General features: G+C 34.7%; 1 protein-coding gene across 1 annotated transcript in view; it reads right to left on the bottom strand.

Annotated features, from left to right (window-relative positions):
* Positions 1-17,289, bottom strand: part of NEO1 (neogenin 1) — a 168,188-nt gene that overhangs the window by 99,846 nt on the left and 51,053 nt on the right. Inside the window, exons 6-7 of the mRNA XM_024761726.1 lie at positions 2,684-2,838; positions 1,192-1,312 (exon numbers count right to left, since the gene is read on the bottom strand). Coding sequence (XP_024617494.1) covers positions 1,192-1,312; positions 2,684-2,838 — 276 coding nt within the window. The remainder of the gene's footprint in view (positions 1-1,191; positions 1,313-2,683; positions 2,839-17,289) is intronic.

Genomic DNA, 17,289 nt, shown 5'->3' on the forward strand with positions numbered 1-17,289 from the left:
TACGCAGTACTCCTAGATGGCAGGGTTTGAAGCATGTGCTTGTAATCAATTTATTGTCTTTCAGCTCCAAATGCATACTTTACTGCCTGCTCTGCAAAAAGGAAGCTGGGCCCTTTACATATTTTTCCTTTGCTGACGTGTTAAAACTTTATCAGTACAGGGTGCTGGTGAGTAGCTTCCCTCAATACCCCAACCCCACTGGTGGTTTTGTAGCAGAATACCTTCACTGAGACACCTCCTTGTGAACAGCTTTTGCCCAGCACAATAGACAGGAGGTTTTGAACAAGCTTCTATGGGATGGCAGCACAGCAACTTCTCCATCATCCATTAAACCATGGCCACACCCTCTCTAACATGATTTGGATCAGCCCTGAGAGGGGCCTTTTCCTGAACATTCTCAGACCTACGGGATGGGGCTGCTCCTTATGTCTGCCATTCTTTTATATTCATTAGAATTCTCTTTACTCCTTACTAGCCAACCCCTTGCCACTCCAATCCCCGGTTACAGTTAATACTTTTTAATAAAGAATATTTAATTCTTTAGTTTTTGCTCAAATTACCGTGTGGTTTCCCCAGAATTGACCCTGACTGATGTGAGTTTTTTTTCCCTTCTTTTCAATGTTGTCTGAATTATAATAAGCATTTTTTTTTTTTTTTTTTTTTTTTTTCACTAGCCACTCTGCGGCATGTGGGATCTTCCCAGACCGGGGCACGAACCCGTGTCCCCTGCATCGGCAGGCGGACTCTGAACCACTGCGCCACCAGAGAAGCCCTCTAAGCATTTTTTGTGTGTGAAAATCAGAAAAGGCAAGTTTATTTTGGAAAAATTAAAGAAAAATTCACTACTAAATAAACATTAAGTTTTTCTACTTTAATAGATCAGAAATATATTTGTAAGATTAAAATGACTGAAATCGAAGAACATTCATTTGTGTAAGACTATAAATGTTCAGTTTTTCTTTTCTTAATACCAATTTCTTTTCAACATTATCCAAAATTGTGCTTCTAGGTCATTTAAAAAAAACAGAAATGATTTAGACTGCTATTTTTTTCTCTCTTAGTTATGCCATATATTAGCCTTTACAAACAGGTTATTAATCACTAGATATCCTGGAATGATAGCTCCTGTGATAGGTCCTAGTTCCTCAAACACAGTCAGCCTCTTTCATCTTACTATTTCACCCCTCTTACCATGTTCAAGGATTATCAGTTGGGCTCCAGCTTGTGCATTTCCAACATCATTTTCAGCAATGCACTGATAGAACCCTTCATCTGATTTCACCAGACCCAAAACTTGAAGATTATGTTCCTTCTGAGGAAGAAAAACATAAATAAAATTTTATGATTTAACTGATAAACATCAGTTCAAAATCTCAAGGATATGCTCTTTCTGGAGAGGAAAAGTAAGTAAAATTGTATGATTCAGTTACTGAATATTATCTACCTATGAACCTGTTAACTCAATTTTATTGACAAGATACTGACTCAAGTGACTAGAAAAAGAAACACTGTCATTAACAATTATGAACTCAATCCTTATAGAAAGTCTTATCTGCAATGTATGCAAACGTACACCTTTGCTTGGAAAAATATCTGGCATGCAATACCATGTGACCATAGTGAGAGTCTGAATTTGTGAATTCAAGGCATTTTCTTAAGATTATCTCTAATATCAATAGTTCTAACAGATAAGTTAAATGAGGCCACATATATAAAAGCTTTTCTTAAACTATAAAGTACTAAATGAATCTCAACTATAGTTATTGTTATTGATATTTTAAAAAATAGTATGAAAATAATGATAAAAGAGGAAAAATGCTAATTTAACCATAACACGCTGCTTTTTAATTAGGGTTAAATACTTGTGAATTACTTTTTGTAACATATGAGATTACATACTTTAAAAATAGAAAATGTATTCCTATGAAGAATGAATTGGTTATATGAGAAATTTGTAATGAGACATTAAGTCTTGATCAACCATAATTACTTCTGATTATGTCTATGAATGTCAGGTATGCATCCTAAGATATGTCATTAATCTTTATTACTAAAACCTAGATAATTCTGTTAACAGGATGTCAGATAATGATAATAATGACAGTGGATAATATTTACTAAGCATTTCCTATATACATATGAAGTAAAAAGAAATAATGACTCAGTCTTCTTAAGTAGATTTAAGGCTACTTATTTACTTTTGCTTTACTTTTTAAAAGAATCTTTATGTTTATTTTCACAACAACTGTCCAACACTGGGTCACCCTTATTTTGAAGGGTCTGGGCATCAGTATAAGAAAGACAGACTTCTGCTCCTTGAATTGAGAGCTATGAAGACAATTGGTACATGTGAATACACACACAGGATAATCATTACCCAGAGAGTGGTGGCGGCTGTGTTAAAGAGTGCTAGTACGTCCGAGTAGGACTACACTGTTGGTCAGGAGATGTGGACTTCAGGCTGAGTTCAAACACTGACTTGCTCTGTGATCTTACATGAGCTACCAAAATATTTCTGGGCTCAGCTTTCTCATCAGTCAATGAAGAGATTATATTCTAAGCGAATTTTTCTATCTTCATCTTATATACACCATTTCATGTACTACAGATAACAGATCTCTTGGTGATTACATTTAAAGATATTTAAAGATTTCAGAGATAAGTTTCTTTGAAAAATACTTACTACAATCTTAAAGTAATCACTTGGGATAACCATATCCCCATTCTTGACCCACTTCACAGTTGGAGTTGGCTTCCCAGTCACTTCACATTCAAATACAATATCCATAGATTCATGAGCATATATATTAGTAGGCTGCTTCAGGAATTCAGGTTGAGCTTTAAAACAGAAATAAAATTAAGGTATTAATAAAAATAAAAATAGGTAGCTATTTATATTTCAAGCAATTTTTAAAAATCATAGAATTAATAGGATTTTTAATTATTTGAGGCTTTCATATGTTTTTAGAAAAACATAACAAATACATATTTAAAATATATGTTAGGAACATGGTATCTTTAAAAATTGATATTCTGGCATAATTAACTGGCAGAATAATTATAACAATAATTTCTGAGTTTCTCTGTTGAGAAATATTTACTAAGTTGACTGTTTTGAAGAAAATGAAAATAGGAAAGTTCTAAGCTGTCCAAAAATTGAATATTGAAGTCTATTTCCCTAAGATTTAAACCATTTTAGAAAAGTCATGATTACAATTCAAAAAGAGCTGAGAAGACTGACATTATCTTCCTTTTCAGTCAGCTTGATGAGTAACAAAAGAACCCTAAAAGTAATACAAATGTCACATTAGAGGCCTTAAATAGTTTACTCACAGAAACACACACACACTTCCATTAGTAACACCCTTCATTACATGCAATGGTTTTTAAGGGTGGGAGGTAGAGTGACAGAATCTTTGGGAAAAAGTTAAATGTATTTGAAAAAGCTTGATTATCCCATTGTCTCCCTTTCCCCGTAACCCAAAGTTGTAAATCACTGACTCAAATAGATTCAGTAAGACTTTGAATTTAAAGGGTAAAAGTAGATCATCTAGTCCAACTTCCTACCTAATGCCATAATTTCCTATTCCTGCTACATCCATGACAAGTGGTCTTACAAATCCCTGTTTGAAGTTCCAAATGACAAGGAACTCCCACAATGATGACGACAACAGCAGTTTTTTTTTTTTTTAAACAGTTGAGTTAAAATGTGCTCAGCCTGCTGGAATTTTGATTGGGACTGGGCTGAATCTGTGGCAATTTGACACCTTAACAATACCAAGTCTTCCTTTCCATGCACATGATTTATCTCTCCATTTATTTAGATCTTTGGTTTCTCTCATCACTGTTTTATATATTTCAATATACAAATTTTGTTCATACTTTATTAGCTGTATCCCTAAGTATTTTAAATTTCTTGGTGCTACTGTAAGTGGTACTTAATTTTTTTTTTTTTTTTAGTTTCTAATTGTTCACTGCTAGTATCTAGAGATGAAACTGATTTATGCATATTGACCTTTTATCCTGTGGTCATGTTAAACTCATTCATTAGTTCTAGCAGCTTTTTATAGACAATTCTGAGATTATCTATGTAGACAACCATGTTGCCTGCGAATAGAGAGAGTTTTATTTCTTCCTTTCCAATCTTCTTTCTTTTTTCATTTTTTTAATCTATTGCACTGGCTAGAGGGGGCAGGTCCTGGGAAGAAGTCCAAACTAGCTTTATAATTTGGGTAAATGAAGAGTAAGAGTATAGAGAGCAGGTAGAACCCCAGGTAAGCAGTAGAAGCCAAAGATGGTAAGAATGTAACACAGTGATGCAAGATCAGGAAAACATAAGTGTACAACTAGATGAAGTAAGAGAAATCTATTAGCAGTGAATTTAACTCTCTTTTCAAACATTGGTTAGTCATCTGTATTCTTTGGTGAATTATCTATACACATACTCTGCTATTTTTTCAATAAGAGTGTTCACAATTTTCTTATCTATATGTAAAAGCTTTTCACATAATGCCAGTTATTAATTTATGGCCTCTCAGCTCCAAATCCACTCTTCTTTGTAATGATGGATGTGGACCTTTGCCAGCTGATGCAATGTTAGACTTTGTGAACAGAGGACACTGGAGGGACATTGTAAGGCATGGCAGAAGAAAAGGCTTATCTTTCAGGTTGGGGTGTGCTGTTCTTCTCGGCCCTATGGTGTGGCAGCTAGAAGGTATGTGGGAGAACCACTGGTGATCACCCTCTGGCAAGTTTCTCTGCTCAGTCTCTAGTAAGTTTCTCCAGTTTACTCTAGCAGGTAGCTTTCTGTGCAGGAGCTCTGACTGTTAGCATTCCATTAAACAGCATCCAATATATCAGCTCTGACTCAAGGCACCCCGCTGGGGAACTTCCTGCTCATCATCAGTCAGGCCCATGGCATCCCAGAAGGTGGCTTTCCACACACCAGCTCAGGCCTGTGGCATCCAACAGGCAATCTCCTGTGGACCAGTTTGGCCCATGGGCTGTGTTCTCTGGCAGTGACTACACTCTCTCCAAGGTCTGAATTGCAACCTTGAGTAAGGGTGCCCTCTTCCAAGTTTGTTCCTTTTTTTGGATTCTCTCCCTCGGCTCTTGAGGTAGTAGCTAATTCTTATATTTACTCTTTCTTTATTCTTTAGAATCCTACTTTATCCTATTTAGTAGTTAAAACACCTTTTATTAGTTAATAATTATTTATGTTTAATTTTCCTTGTTCAAATTCCTGGTGCAATGTCTGGCTCCTGACTGGACCCTGACTAATATAGTAAGATATTAATCCTTTCTCTTACATGCCAATATTTCTTCTCAGCTGTTTCTTTTGTCTTTTTAAATTTAGGATGCCTACTGTATCAAAGTTTTAAATCTGTATGTGGTAAAATTTATTAGTCCTCTCTTTTTTTGGCATCTGTATTTTATTATTCTTACTCCAAAGGGTTTTCCTTGCTTCCATACTATAAAAATATTCACTTACTTTTTCTTCTAGTATGTTTGTGAAACAATCTTGACTTCACTGAGTTAAGCATCCAGCTTTATATTTTTCTAAACAGCAACTCCAGTAGTCCCAATCAAAGTAACCGATTTGAAATAGTTTTAAAATCTAAATCCTATATACTCTTAGGGGTTTATTTTGCATATTAAGTGGTTTCATTGACCTGTTTATTCCTGGGCCAGAACCACAAACTTAATGATTGTTAGTATATAGTATTTTAAAATATTTGGCAGAACAAGTACTCTCCTAATTTATTCCTTTATTTCCTCAAAAATTTCCTAACATGTTCATTAAGATGTTTTTTCCCAGATGAATTTAGACTCATCTTTGCTTATGTTTCTCTGTTCCTTCTCAAAGAAAACAAACAAAAGCAACCTGGAGTTTTCATTTGAACTGCAATAAATTTTAGATGCTGGAAAAATAAACATATTTGCAATCCTGAGTGGTCCTATTTAAGACTAGGTATTTAAGTTTATTTGGATATTATTCAGTAATGATTTATTGTAAAAACATTGTAATGACTGAAGTCAAGAGACCTACAGTTGAGTGCTGGTTCTACCACTAGACATTGTGCTGACCATGGGCTTCAAAAAATCCATGGGTTTTAGTTTGTTCCTATGCTGAATAAGGAACTCAAGCAGACGTGTTCCTAAGTACACTAAGATCTCAAACCAACTGTGATTTTATGATTTTAGTTTAGTTTATACCTTTGTTGTATAGTAATTAGTAGCTAACATTCACGAGTGCTATCCACTTATTATCATTATCAATTCATGGCCAATACTGTTTCATCTATACCCCAAACCATTCCATGGCCTTTCCAGATTACTGCGAAAGCAAACTCCAGGTTTTATATTATTTCACATATGAATACTTAATTAAGTACCTCTACAAAACAAGAACTCCTATTTCTAAGCAAAATCATCATCAGGTTGGTATCTATAATAATTTCTTACTATCATCAATTATCCAGTTAGTATTCACATTTCACTAACTGGCCTATTTTTTTAAAGGTGATTTATTTTATTTTAATTGCACAAACAAGGTACATTCATTGGCATTGTTTCTTATGTTTCTTTTAATCTACAGGTTCGTCCTTTATCTCTTATCTTTGTTTGCAATGTGTTTGTCGAAGAAGTCATTCATCCTGCAGAATTTCCTGCAGTCTGTCTTTTGCTGACTGCATTGCCATGGGGTTATTAACATATTCATCCTATATACAGGCAGTTAAATGTAGAAGCTTGATTGGAGTCAGGCTCTTTTTTTCCCCGCAAGACTACTTCATAGGCAGTGCCTTGTCCTTCCATCAGGAGGGTTCATAATGTGTGACTGTGTCTCTTGTGATGTTAACAGTCTTTGATAATCATTGCCTACACAAAAGGAGTTGCAAAATAGTAATATTCTTATTCTATCATTCCTTCCATAAAGAGAAAAATCCCCTCATTAATTATTTGGTTACCCTTAAGTATAATTCTTACAGAAAGAACGGGATAATGCTCGATTCTTTCCCTTCGCTTACCAATTCCCAAAACAATGATCTGGTTCTCTAATATCATCTCCCAAATGTGATCAATGAAGGCTTTTTAAAAGTATCATTATGAGTTCACAGATTAAAATATATTTGGTTTGTTTCAATCCACTGAAGTTACCCTTCTTTTCATTTTCAAACTATCCCATCTTTGACCAATGGAAGCTTGAGTCCACTGGAAGTTCCTGAGTAATTTTTGACATGATCCAAGTGGTCTTTAGTATATTCTGGTCACTGTTTTTAGGTCCTAATTGTGGACAAAGCCAGGAAATCTGTACTATTTAAATATAAAATTATGATTTCATTCTGGTATCTCCAGTTAAGTTTGAGACTCTAGGTTTCAAGGGGATCCTATTCATTTTACGTCTCTATTTCCTTTTTCTCATGCCAAAAATCTCTGTTTTCAATGATGCTACCTTAATTATTTATATGCTTTATCTTACACTCAGTAGGCTCAGAATAACAATACCAACATTTCCACCAAAAGAAAAAAGTTGAAGATTTCTTTTTGTCCTTGAGAATATTCTACTAAGTATATATAGTTTAATTACTATTTTAAATTTATTTGGAACAGTAACTTTCACTTGGAATTTTAACTTTCTGTGTGGCTATACTACCAACTAGTTACACATATAGAGTCATTTGTTTCACTTTACTTCCCCTTTTCAGCAATTTAAAATCTACAAAAAAGGCTATATTCCAACAAGTCTTGCTTCTAACCCTGTTTTCTCTACTCTTTTCCCTCCCTTCTCCTATAGGTAACCATTAATTTTTTTGAATAATTTACCTTTCATTTAAAAAATTATAAGCAAACAAACACAATTTGTACCCACCCCTCATCTTCAGATTAGTTATGTACTAAACAATTTTTTCTACCTTCAAAGCCTTCAATCTTAACCACTATGGTACCATGTTTCTGAGGAATTGACATATCCCTTAAGTCTAAGGGACTGAGGTGCCCCCTGAAGCAGAGTATGTAATTCTGGAAAACAGCAAAATTCTCTTCAAAAGAAAATCCAATTGATATAATTTTAGTATGCATTTTCAGTAAACAGACTTTCAAAGACTATCAGTAAACAATCATCACAAACAATGTTCAATTCATCATTTACTTTTCCCTTTCATGAATTATAAAATAATGCCTTTAAAATGTTCTCTGGATTTTAACTTCTCTGTAGATAGTATTCACACCAATTAAACACAATGTAAGAGCAGATGTTTGTGGTTGGGAAGTTAAATTGATAACCAGAGAGCAAATGAGTCAATTACCATAAGAAAATAAGCATCGTAATGGAAGATTATGCATTTCGTTACCAAAGAGATAATTAAGCTTCAAATTCTCTTTGACAGCTCCCTATCCCTTCTAATGCCATCATCATTACAAGAACAATTTTAATTGCTAAATGCACAAGTAGAACTTAATACTAAAACATATTACACTTGCAAAATTCCCTTACTGGAAACATCACTTAATTCCATAACTATTATATGATGATGGAAATTGCCATTCAATTCAAACAGAAAACAATATAGGGCCAACACCAAAGTTTCAAGGTTACTTTATTATGTTGTTATTTAGAAGATTATAACCGGTTTAGTTTACATTAGCTCTGAAATGTTGGAGTTCCTATTGTTTGATTTTAAAGGTTCAGGCACTGAAATTCTTAAAAAGCACTTTAAGCAGAGAAATAAAGCAACTTTGTCCATTTTATGTTAAACTGCACACTTGCTGTTCTTAAGCTTCTTTTCAATAATTCACAAAATTACATGTAAGTCCTTAAAAAAAAATCCCAACAAATAAAACCCACGCATTTTAAAGTCTGAAATCCCCTCAGGGATGTTGTCTGACAGTCTAATCACAAGTCTGCTGTAAGTACTGGCTCAACTAACAAAAATACATTAGAACCCTGCAATACTTCTTGAGAAAGCTTCTTGTTCCAAAGAAGATGAATGTTGTCCTTAATCTCCAGGTGAAATCAATTATGCAACATGATGACGGAATTGCCACACGACCTTGAAATTACATTTCTATCCTATCCCTGTACCTCCACGTCCAGTTGCACTGCATTTCTTTACCCCTACCTCTCAACTTAGCTAACAGGTACTCATCCTTCAGATCTCTAAAAACAATCCCTTAAAGAAGCTTTTCCTGATCCATAGCCACCCCCCCTTTTCCTCCCCAGTCCTAGGCCATCACTGCCCTATTTACCATTGAAACCCCAGTGGCCTAAACCATAATAGGTGTTCAATGCATATTTGTTAAAATCAATGGTTACTTGAATTCTAAAAATTCCATTAATTGGCACTATCAGAAAATTAGATGTTGAGAATAAGAATTTTTTCAAGGGGCTTCCCTGGTGGCGCAGTGGTTGACAATCTGCCTGCTAATGCAGGGGACACGGGTTCAAGCCCTGGTCTGGGAAGATCCCACATGCCGCGGAGCAACTGGGCCCGTGAGCCACAACTACTGAGCCTGAGCGTCTGGAGCCTGTGCTCCGCAACAAGAGAGGCCCGCGCACCGCGATGAAGAGTGGCCCCCGCTTGCCACAACTAGAGAAAGCCCTCGCACAGAAACGAAGACCCAACACAGCCAAAAATAAAAATAAATAAATAAATAAGAATTTTTTTCAAGGACTCTCAAGCTTCTCAAGGATTTAATGTTTTATACCACTGCTTCTCCAATAGGAATTCATAAATCTAATCTTTGCTGTGAATTTTCTGCATAAGTTTTAAAATGTGCTTTTAAATGTTTATAATATAGAATCTTAATAATCATATAACTTCAGCACTCAAATTTATGTTTATAAGTTGGCTTTTGTGACTGTAGAATTGAATCCTAGGGCAATGTTTCTCAAAATTAGGGTCTCAGGGTCCTTAAAGCTCTTAAATTTGACAAACAGCTCTACACATGGTTTTTTGGTGAAGAATTCACAAAAATCTTTATTAAATATAGGTTCCCCTTCCCTGACAAGCCTGAACATACTTATTCTTTGTATGATATCCCACTATTATCATGATGAACATCAATTGTGTGCCACATTTACACAGAGAAGGTATGAAGGCCCTATGGTTGATTATTTTCACTTAGTATTATACATACATTAGATATGCTCCCTAAATAGCTAAACTCAATTTGTAAGCCCTCTGCTTTTCAGCATTGTAGGAGCATACAAATGACTTAAAGAGGTTCATAGACTATTTGCAGAGATATGCAAAGATACTTAGAAAAATGTTGGTTGTTGGGTTTCACCACACATGTTTGAGAATTCCAAAAGATAAGGCCATATAATCATCATCTTAACAAGTTCTCCCAGATTATTCTATCATGTTAAGGTGTGAGAACCATGCATTAGGGGGTCACTAAAGGAGACTACTGTATACATCATCACCTTTTTATATACACAGAGAACTCCCCAATTCTTGTGCCTTCCAGGACCACAGAATTCATTTGTTTGCTCAATTATTAAACAAATATGTAATAAGCAACTACTAAGCTACAAAGATGTTTTACTGGATGCTGTGAGGGAGAGAGATAATAAAGACATGTATTTAATGAACTGTAAAGTAAGATAGAAAGGTATGATATTTTAAGAGAAGATGACAGTGTTACATAGATGTGAATTCAAAAGGAAGAGATATAATTAGCTATTGATGCATAGAGGGATCTACAGAAAACTGGTTCAGTAGTTATCTCACAGGAGGGTAACTGGGAAACTGGCAAATAAGGAGAGTGACTTATTACCATGTACTTTTTCCCTCAACTTTAAAAACTGTGGTAAGATAAACATAAGATAAAATTTAGTATCCTAACCATTTTTAAGTGCACAACTCAGTGGTATTAAGTACATTCATATTTTGGGGCAACCATCGCCACAATCCATCTTCAGAACTCTTTTCTTCTTGTAAAACTGAACCTCTATACCTATTAAGCAGTAACACCCCACTCACCGGCCTCCCTCTTCCTGGCAACCACCATTCTACCTCCTGTCTCTATGATTTGACTACTCTAAGTACCTCATATAAGTGGACTCATATGGTATTTGTCTTTTTGTGACAGGCTTATTTCACTTAGCACAATGTCCTCAAGGTTCATCTATGTCATAGCATGTGTCAGAATTTCCTTCCTTTATAAGGCTAATTATATTCCATTGTATGCACATACCATGTTTTGCTTGTTCATTCCTCTGTCAATGAACACTTGGATTTTTTCTAATGTTTTAGCTATTGTGGATAATGCTGCTGTGAACATGAGTGTACGATTACCTCCTAGAGATACTGCTTTCAATTCTTTTGAGTATACCAGAGGTAGAACTGCTGGATCATATGGTAATTCTATTTTTAATTTATTGAGGAAATACCATACTGTTTTCCAAAGTGGCTATACATTCCCACCAACAGTGCACAGGCATTTCAATTCCTCCATATCCTCACCAACACTTGTTATTTTCTGGTTCTTTGTTAGGAGCCATCCTAATGGGTGTGAGGTGGTATTTCATCGTATCATTATGCTTTTGTACCATTTGACCTTTTGCATGTTCATGGATTGTCTATTTAGAAATTTTTACTGACTACTGGATGATTTAGATTTGTCTGCTCCCGTCTACTCTTTAGTATTCTTTCACTTGGTTCTTTCTGTTAGCTTTTGCTTTCTTTTCTCCATCTTCCTTTTTATCATTTTGAATAAGTATTCAGTACAAAAGGTATAAAGAATACAGGAAACATAAAATCCTCCCCTTTATCAAGCCCAATAACCACTACCCTCCTCAGAGATAAACACTACTAATATTTTTGGTGTGTGAGTCTTGCAAATTTTTTCTATGTATTTCAAACACACTACACACATACACACATTTTAAAGATATAGAATGGATCAGCCAATATATACTTTTCTGCAACTTACGTTTCTCTCTTAGTAATCTTACATATCAGTATATATGGCCACCTCTCTTTTGATAGCAGCATAGTGATCCAGAGTCTGACTATATCACAGTTTATTGAACCACTCTCCTGCTAATGGACATTTAAGGTTGCTTTTAATTTTTCTATTATAGGTAATGCTATAATTTGCATCTTTGCATATAGATCTTTGTACACATGTGTAAGAGTTTCAGAAGAATAGAATTTTAGAGGAAATAGCTAGTCAAGGTGATTTCATATTTAAAAATTTTGTAAATATTACCAAAGGCTGTACAAGTTTTATGTTCCCATCAAAGAATCAGTATCAATAAGACTAGTTACCATTCTACTGGAGGTCCTAGCTACTGCAATTAAGAAAAATACAAATACAAATATAGGGGTGGAGTTGGAGAAATCTCCTGTTCCCTCACACAAGCACACCATGGCAATGACTGTCTACTAGAATACTCAAGAAATCTTTCAAGGAAAAATTCCAGTGTGCATTGTCATACTATTTGTAGTCAAGGGGAAACTTCAATGATTTAATCAACTGGATAATAATTAAACTATGGTACACCTAGCTGAAGGATATGTTATAGTCTTCCCATTCAAAGTGTAGGAACAACAGCACTGGCATCATCTGGGAGCTTGTTAGAAACACAGTCTCTATCCCCTACCCTAAACCCTCTGATTCAGTATCAGCATTTTTACAAGATCTCTAGTTGACTCACCGCATGTGAAAAGTTTAATAAATAAGCACTGCTTTGAGCATTTAAATACTGATGTAGTCTACATGTACAAACATGGAACAATCTAAAGATTAAAAAGTCAAAAAACAACTTGCAACACAGATGGGATGATCCTATTTGTTAACAAAAAATATATTTCTAGATGTACACATACGTAAATGCTTTTTAAAGACATCTAGAAGTATATACAGTAAAATGATGACAGTGGTTACTTCTGAGGAAAGGGGGAGGGATGAGGAAGGGGCAATGAAGGAGATTTACTTTGCTAACATGGTTTGATTATTTAATAATGGTATTGTATTACTTATAAAATTTAAAAAGGAAAAATAAAAGCCAAAACAATGAACTGAAAAGCTATTATAACTGAATATAATTTTTTTAAACTAGCAGTATAAATGATTAACATATTTTTCTCTGTCATTCATATTCTCATACAATATATACGTACAAATTTTAAAATATAATTCACAATAACAAAAACAATTAAATAGATATGCACCTAACAAGGAAAGTATAAAACCTTTAAGATGGAAACTATAAAACTTTACTAAAGGACATAAAAGAAAGTATAAAAGAATGGAGCCAAAAATATAGACCCAGGCATGTAAGAAATTCTCATGACAGAAGTGACACATTAAATTGGGGGAAAAGATGCCTAACTCAGCAAATAATCCTAGAAACGATGAAGCTATTTGGAAAAGAATAATGCTGGATTCATGCCTTACTCCTTATGCCAAAATAAAGCTCATATCTATCAAAGATTTAATGGTTAAAAACAGACCCATAAAAGCACTAGAAGAAAACATGAGATTTTTAAAAATAATCTTGGAAGGAGGCCTAAATATGACACAAACCAAGAAGCCGTAAAAGATAAACATACTGTGCTACATAAAAAGTTTAAATTGTGCGTGATTAAAAACTATCATTAAGTAAAAAGACAGGGGGGGAAAGGGTACACAGGGGTCTAACTTCTTTAAAATATAAAAGTTCTAATAAAGTAAAAAAACTCACAATCCAGTTAAAAAATGAGAAAAAGATATGAATGTACAGTGCATAAAAAATATACTTCGAAATATGTGAAAGGATACTAAACATCACTCGTGTAAAAATACGCAAATAAAAATGTCAAGATACTATTTTTTACCTCTTAGGTTGACAAGAGTAGGAGAAATGGACATTCTCATATATCTTGGTATTAATACAAACTGATACAATCTTTCTTGGGTAATCAGTATCTATAAAGTATAGATATATGAAGTATAGTAAAACAAAATCTAAGTTACATATACTCTTTATAATCCAGCATTTCACTTTGAGAGATTCATCTAACAGATAGACTCACACATTTACATAGACATGAGAGTATTCCCTGCTCGCTGTTTGAAGTAGCAAAAGACTGGAACCACTAAAGAATAAGCTATTTTAACCACAATCCATTAAGACATCACTGTTTTTTCCATTTTTACTTCCCTTCATGTTGGGTAACAGTGGAGTGGCTGAAGGCATCTTTGAACTCAAGCCATGAGGAAACTGAACTACATATACCTTTAGTTGCTTTAGTGGGATGATGTATTTATGTGATTTGCCAAAGCATCCATGTACACTTAAGCTGTCTCAGTATAGAATGGATTCTGAAATATTCCTTCTGACCACTGTACCAACATGACCCAACAGAGACACAAAGGTGCAGAGTCATATTCATGTCACCACAGCCTAAACACTGGAGCAAAAAGACCAAATTAACTTTCTATTCTCATAGAAAATGACCTTAAAAATCACTGTCATATGAGGAGACAATCAAATAAAATGCAGCCAAAACAAATATTACGTAAGTGTCAAAAGTCAAAAAGAAATGTGATTTTTCTGGAATTTTGTGTTGTTTGTAGTGATTATTAGTTTTTTTTAAAATTTAATTTGTTAATATGGTTTATCACATTGATAGATTTGCGTATATTGAAGAATCCTTGCATTCCTGGAATAAACCCCACTTGATCATGGTGTATGACCCTTTTAATGTGCTGTTGGATTCTGTTTGCTAGTATTTTGTTGAGGATTTTTGCATCTATGTTCATCAGTGATGTTGGCCTGTAGTTTTCTTTCTTTGTGACATCCTTGTCTGGTTTTGGTATCAAGGTGATGGTGGCCTCGTAGAAGGAATTTGGGAGTGTTCCTCCCTCTGCTATATTTTGGAAGAGTTCGAGAAGGACAGGTGTTAGCTCTTCTCTAAACGTTTGATAGAATTCACCTGTGAAGCCATCTGGTCCTGGGCTTTTGTTTGTTGGAAGATTTTTAATCACAGTTTCAATTTCAGTGCTTGTGATTGGTCTGTTCATATTTTCTATTTCTTCCTGATTCAGTCTTGGCAGGTTGTGCATTTCTAAGAATTTGTCCATTTCTTCCAGATTGTCCATTTTATTGGCATAGAGTTGCTTGTAGTAATCTCTCATGATTTTTTTTATTTCTGCAGTGTCAGTTGTTACTTCTCCTTTCTCATTTCTAATTCTATTGATTTGAGTCTTCTCCCTTTTTTTCTTGATGAGTCTGGCTAGTGGTTTATCTATTTTGTTTATCTTCTCAAAGAACCAGCAAGACAGGAAGATGCAGACCTACTGGAGAACAGACTTGAGGATATGGGGAGGGGGAAGGGTGAGCTTTGACAGGGCGAGAGAGAGTCATGGACATATAGACACTAACGAACGTAGTAAGGTAGATAGCTAGGGGGAAGCAGCCGCAAGGCACAGGGATATTAGCTCGGTGCTTTGTGACAGCCTGGAGGGGTGGGATGGGGAGAGTGGGAGGGAGGGCGACGCAAGAGGGAAGACATATGGGAACATATGTATATGTATAACTGATTCACTTTGTTATAAAGCAGAAACTAACACACCATTGTAAAGCAATTATACCCCAATAAAGATGTTTAAAAAAAAAAACTTAATTTGTTGTGGTTAATTTTCTCATTGTAAATAACTACTCTATTCATTTTCTTACACAAGGCTTCCAAAATAATTTTCACTCCAGGCCCCAGAAAAGCTGCATCTGCTCCTGATGACAATAATCTCTGACCGCTTGTTATACCTAATGTCATTTCTGCACATATTTTTTCTTGACTAGGAACAGAATATCTCTAGAGGGATATAAAAGAAATTAATGGTAGTGGTTGCTTCTGTGGAGGGGGGACTAGGACATAGGGTTCTATTTATTTATTTATTTTATCCTCTGCATATATTACCTATTAAAAATCTTTAGCTAAAAATAATAAAAGTGGAGAAACATATATACACCTGGCTGGGCAGATTTGATTTTGTAAAAAGGTCAATTATAATTCTTTTGAAGTTAATCTATAAATTCAATGAAATGCCATTTAATATCCCAAGAAAAATTTTAAGAAAATTTGACAAGCTGATTTCACAGTCTATTTAAAAAATGTGAGACTCTATGTATAAAACAGAAACAGACTCACAGACATAGAAAACAAACTTAACAAAGGGGAAAGGGGGGCGGGAGGGATAAATCAGCAGTTTGAGATTAACAGATACAAACTACTATATGTAAAATAGATAAACAGCAAGGATTTACTGGATAACACAGGGAACTATATTCAATATCTTCTAATAACCTATAATGGAAAATAATCTGAAAAAATATATATATAACCAAATCACTTTGCTGTATACCTGAAACTAACACAACATCATAAATCAACTATATTTCACTCAAAAATTTTGCAAAAACATTTTCATAAAGAGCAATGAGGGACTCTTAACAAAATATCAAAACTAACTCAAATGGTACAGTCTTGATGTAGGAACAGACAAACTGATCGACAAAATAGACTCTAGCAATAAGACCCATAATTTTGGAAACTGGGATTATATAGAGGTGATATTTCAAATAACTGTAGGTCAAGAATAGTGTTGGGGTAACAATCCATTTGGGAAAATACAGAGTTTGATCTCCACTTATAACCATATATTTTAAAAACTCCAGATGGACCAAAGATCAAAAAGTAAAAATAAACTACAAGAGTATTAGAAGAAAATGGGAAAGAATATTTTTAATTAGGGGGAGGGGGAATTGTGCAGCCTAAACAAGATCCAATTCCAAAGGGAAAAATCCCAACGTAAGTGACTACATAGAAATGAAAATTTTCTGTATGATAAAATACACCTTAAAATTAAATGTAAGGGCTTCCCTGGTGGCACAGTGGTTGAGAGTCCGCCTGCTGATGCAGGGGACACGGGTTTGTGTCCATGTGAACCATGGCCGCTGAGCCTGCGCATCCGGAGCCTGTGCTCCACAACGGGAGAGGCCGCAACAGTGAGAGGCCCGCGTACCACAAAAAAAAAAGAAAAAAAAATTAAATGTAAATTATAAGAATGTTCATAGCAGCTTTATTTTAAGTAGCCAAAATCTGGAAACAACCCAAATGTCCATCAAAGGTGAATGAACAACTGTGATATAGTTATACAACAGAATACTACTCAGCAAGAAAAAGAAACTAGTGATACATGCAACAGTGTGGCTGAATCTCAAGTATGTTGAATGAAACAAGATTTAAAAAAGAGCACATACTTGTGTAATTCCATGTATATAAAACTTCAGAAAAT

Source organism: Neophocaena asiaeorientalis, unplaced genomic scaffold, assembly GCF_003031525.2.
Source record: "Neophocaena asiaeorientalis asiaeorientalis breed wild unplaced genomic scaffold, Neophocaena_asiaeorientalis_V1.1 scaffold54, whole genome shotgun sequence".
Classification (NCBI taxonomy): Eukaryota; Metazoa; Chordata; class Mammalia; order Artiodactyla; family Phocoenidae; genus Neophocaena; species Neophocaena asiaeorientalis.